Source organism: Betta splendens, chromosome 17, assembly GCF_900634795.4.
Source record: "Betta splendens chromosome 17, fBetSpl5.4, whole genome shotgun sequence".
NCBI lineage: Eukaryota > Metazoa > Chordata > Actinopteri > Anabantiformes > Osphronemidae > Betta > Betta splendens.
In genome coordinates, this window is record NC_040897.2 from 9,225,940 (window position 1) to 9,230,434 (window position 4,495).

Sequence of the window (4,495 nt, forward strand, 5' to 3'; positions counted from 1 at the left end):
TTTCTCTTCTTGTCGCCCTGTTAGCACCCACTGTAAAAAAAATTCTCCAAAACTGAAAATGAAAGTGCTTCTCCCTTGTGTCACAAAAACCAAGTGAAGCCACAGCAGTGAGTTTGGGACCATCAGTGCTTTTTCATCAGCAGCCCTGAAATTGGCTCCAGCTCCCAAATACAGATGAAAGAAGTTTCACACAGAAGCTCTAAGAACAAAGTGCTCTCACACTGCACACGCCTCACCTCTCTCTGTCACCCTGCACCCCCCCCCCCCCCCCCCCCCCCCCCCCCCACCCCACACGTATGCCCCTGTCTGCATATTTCACTGTTTTAGTACCACACTCTAAAAAGCTCATAGAAAGTTCTGTAAACAATATCACAACATCCCCACACACGTCCATCCAATTGATTTGATAAGCGTCCCAAAAGTACTTTTGACGGTCTCCATCAGCACCAACCGGCCCAGGATCAGCAAACCCGAGTGAAAGCTGTGCCTCTACACCATAGCCAGCGCGACCCTTTCCGGCGTCGTCGGCTCCGTCTTCACCGAGATCCACAAGTCTTCGCCGTTCGCCGAGTTCTTTTTCTTCTTCGTCTCCGACCTCGCGGTTGCCATGGCGTCGTGGCAGCAGCAGCGGCAGCGGCAGCAACAGCAGCCGTTGTCATGGCGACAGCAGCAGCAGTGGCAGCACACCACCAGGGCGGTGAGGAGCACGACCAGGGGGAGAGTTAGCAGCACCGCCAGGCACACGGTGTTGTAGAGCCCCTGGTTGTGTTTGTCGGTGGCAAAGCTCCAGAGCTGGTTGAAGAAGTCCTGGATGCTGCCGCTTCCCCCGTCCATGGCTGAGAGTGGAGGCTGTGGGTCCTTATAATAGACTCCGAGAGGCTGCCGTGAACTTTTAATAAATCCTTTAGAAATTTACAAGACCTTAAATTGTTTTCATTTGGCTGCGGGAGACCCCGGAGTAATTAAGACGTAAGTTCCTCTGATGTAAAGTTTTACTGTCGAACAGTTCAGTTGTTGGTGTCTTGTACTTCTTTCTTTCTCTGACACGCAGCTGCTTGTTTATATTAAATAGAAACACCGGCTGCTGACATCACAGAGGCCTCCTGCTTTAACGTTTCCACTGAAGGAAGTCCAAAAGCTCATTTGTTTATCAGAGGGGTTTCTTTGAAATCGCCCAGTTGTGATGATTATGATCTTGCTCGATTATTGGATGAACTTCTGTGAGCCTGCAAAGAGAAAAAAAAAAAAGAGGCGAGTAAGTGGACAGAACATGGACAGAAATTCAGCTTCCAGGAGACAGCTTGTCTTCCTGCATCGTTTCCGTTCCTGCCTCCGATCCATCCTTCCGTCTCTGTCTTTAACGTCTCCTAACTCCTGCTCTTCCCCTCGTGTCAGCTTCAGATTTTTTTTTTTTTTTTTTCCAGCTTTCTCCTCATTAATACTGCAGAGTAGTCATTCAGGATTCAGGGCAGATCTCTCTAAGAGTCCCGCTGAGGAAGACAGGGGCGTAGAGAGAGAGAGAGAGAGAGAGAGAGAGAGAGAGAGAGAGAGAGAGAGAAATGGAAAGAGATTATGTCTGGGAGTCGACAAGATGGAGGTAACCAATCTTTGTAAGAGTCCCACTGAGAGCGAGCCTGTGACAGAGTGTCAGAGAAGCCAGAGAGGGACCTGCTGCAGGAGCTTCACCTAAATATACCACACTAATGGTTCCCGTTGGAGGACACACAGCGGATGGGGTCAGGCCTAATTTTTAATAGATGCCCGATTATTATACTTCCTGTGGTCTCGAATGAAAACTCCCTTTAACAGCTCTTCTGTAGAAGAAAACATGTGATGAGGAACTTATTAGGCGGGTCTAAATAAAGTCAAGTCAGTTTTAGAAATGAAAGTAATCAAGTTCCTTCTCTCTCATTTAGTCTGAGGCGACGTTTGAAAAGAACGCACTATAACTACAACCATTTTTTAAATAATAATCTATTCAGCCTCTCAAGGTCACAGCCGCAGTTTTGTAATGTGTTGCACGGAAACAAAGATTTGTATCTCGCGTTTGCTTCTTAGGAAGAGCGAGCGAGCGAGCGAGAGAGAGAGAGAGAGAGCGAGGAAGATGCACCTGCAGGAGGAGAGCATGGGTCTGTCGCCATGCTTTGCGTCTCATGTGTGAAATTACTTCACCGCAAACCTCCACCCTGTTCATCTGCTCAACAGGAAGCTGAGCTTTCGACACCAGGCAGCCGTCAGCTGTCTCATCAGAACAACACAACAGACCCAGCACACGGCGAAGGCCTTTCACACCTGTGTTCACTTTTCTGACTGTTACACCGGCACACCTCGAGCTGCGCGAGGGCACCTTCTTCCCCGTTTGTCACCGCCCGGGCAAACGCGAGTCACCGGACAATCGGTGATCTGTGGGAGAGCGGGGGCCGGGACGTGTGATCTGTGTGAGAGATGAACGGAAGCGCAAAAAGGAAAGATGAGGTCAACGAGTGTGTCATAGTTTCTGACCACGAGCACTGAGGTGTTTCTAACAATAAAGTGTAGACTGAGCCTCGTGTGCTGGATGTGATGCACTCTTCAACAGAGTGAAGTCCAAGTAGTTTTGAATAGAACGTTTTACAGCTCAGGTGGGTCCACACTTGCATGTTAAAGTATTTCCTCGAGGCACCAGGGTGAACGTCAGACCACTGTGAAAAGCAGGGAAGCTGCTGCAAGTCTGGACTGAGCACAAGATAATACCACCGCGTTCACAAAAGGTGGAGCATCAGGCCCGTTTTAATGTTTCCCCTCCTCGCGGCGTTGGGAAGCAAATCTAAGACTCTCGCTGGTCTTTCCTGAAGGCATCCATATACAGGAAGAGGCCGTTTCTGGAGGACACAAAGCCAGGAAGGCGCTGGGAAAAATGCGCCCGCGCTCACTTATAGCCCCCGCTGCTTCTTGGAGCAACACGAGTGACCTAAAAGACGAAGCTGTGACAGAAGGGACGGCAGGAATCTTTAATGACTGGCCTCAAGCGCAGACGCACACACACACACACACACACACACACACTGGAGAGCAGATCCATCATGAGCCAGTAGCGGAACAATGCGCTTCTTGGATGTTTGGCTTAAAACAAGCAAAAAAAAAACCCCACTCCGGATAAGAAAACAAGCCAGATCCGTTAGTTGTTCCTTGAAAACCACAAACTTACACCATCTCACAATCTGTAGGTGCAACGGTTGCGCGAGTGGCTGCAGGCCTGCTGATAATTTCACAGCGAGCAAGTGCAAGTGCCCGTTAAAGTTCAGGTTCAAGAGGGAACGTAAAAGATGATGGAGGAGGAGAGACGCACGAAGACACTAAATCACCAGCACACGTCTGATAGAAACATACAGTCGTGGCCAAACGTTTTGAGAATTACATAAATAATGGAAATTATAAAAGTTGCTGTTTAAGTTTTTATAACAGTAATTTGCATATACTCCAAAATGTTATGTTTCAGCACATCACGGAAAAAACTGAAATAAAGATCTAAAAGCATTTTAGCAGCAAACTTTGTGAAAACTACTATTTGTGTCATTCTCAAAACTTTTGGCCACGACTGTACAAACACTTAAGCGCTTACAAAACACCCAGACTGTGACAAACGACAGAACTTTTAAAACTCAACGTGTTCTTGAAAGCAACAAGAAACAGCGTGACTGGTCAAATGGAACAACAAACTCCTTCATTTCAGAGCTAGTTGCGCAGCAGCAGGTTGGACACCTCTCCCCGACAGCTCGTACAAGGGAAGCACATTTCACGCTCACCCCACAGGTACTTGTGCAGCGGCAGGCCCGCGCCGCCCTCCCGTCCAATCCGCTCAGCTGCTCAGACGTCTGCGGGCTCTGTTTTGGCATGTGGCTCCGGCTCTGTCCCGTCCCCCTCACTCAGAGGTCTTGACAAGTCCTCACTTTCTGTTCTTGTTTCCCTCTCTATGCTTGTTTCCCATAGCCCTCCTCCTCACATCTCCCTCTCTCTCTCTTTCTCTCTCACTCGCTCTCTCTCTGCAAGTGTGTGTGTGTGTGTGTGTGTGTGTTTTGCGGTCACAACGTCATTGGTCCCCTCCCACTTTGTGCAAGAATGGGCTCTCTGTTTGTGTTTCCTGCATCTCGCGTTATATTATGGCTGCATGACTGAAATAGACGCTTATAATGTATTAAATTCGATCCGAAGGCATTTAATAAAGGCCAACGCCCGTTCGTTGAAAGAGTCCCAGCTGTCCACGCACTGACCTGAAAACCTTGCAACACTACTGTAGATTAAGATTGCTGCATTTAGCTTAATAGCACTAAATTCCCACCCCACCCATCATCAAGCCCCGAAATAGAAAGAGACAAAGGGGAAATGAGAGCATGTGTGTTGTGTTGTAACAGGCTGATCTAAGTGTGAGATGAAACGCTGGGCTCATGTGAAGTGGTGACAGTCTGCGGCGTTGTGGTCAGTGGCCGTTCAGCTCAGGTGGGTGGAAAAAACGAAT

At 48.5% G+C, this 4,495-nt stretch overlaps 1 protein-coding gene across 1 annotated transcript; it reads right to left on the reverse strand.

The window, feature by feature from the left end:
- Nucleotides 1-6: 6 nt before the first annotated feature.
- LOC114844592 (uncharacterized protein KIAA0040) lies at nt 7-4,010 on the reverse strand. Its single transcript, XM_029132073.3, has 2 exons — nt 3,786-4,010; nt 7-1,226 (listed from the first exon to the last, which is right to left on the reverse strand). Exon 2 carries the CDS (start codon nt 832-834, stop codon nt 490-492), a length of 345 nt encoding a protein of 114 aa, XP_028987906.1. The 5' UTR covers nt 835-1,226; nt 3,786-4,010; the 3' UTR covers nt 7-489.
- Between the last annotated feature and the right edge of the window lie 485 nt (nt 4,011-4,495).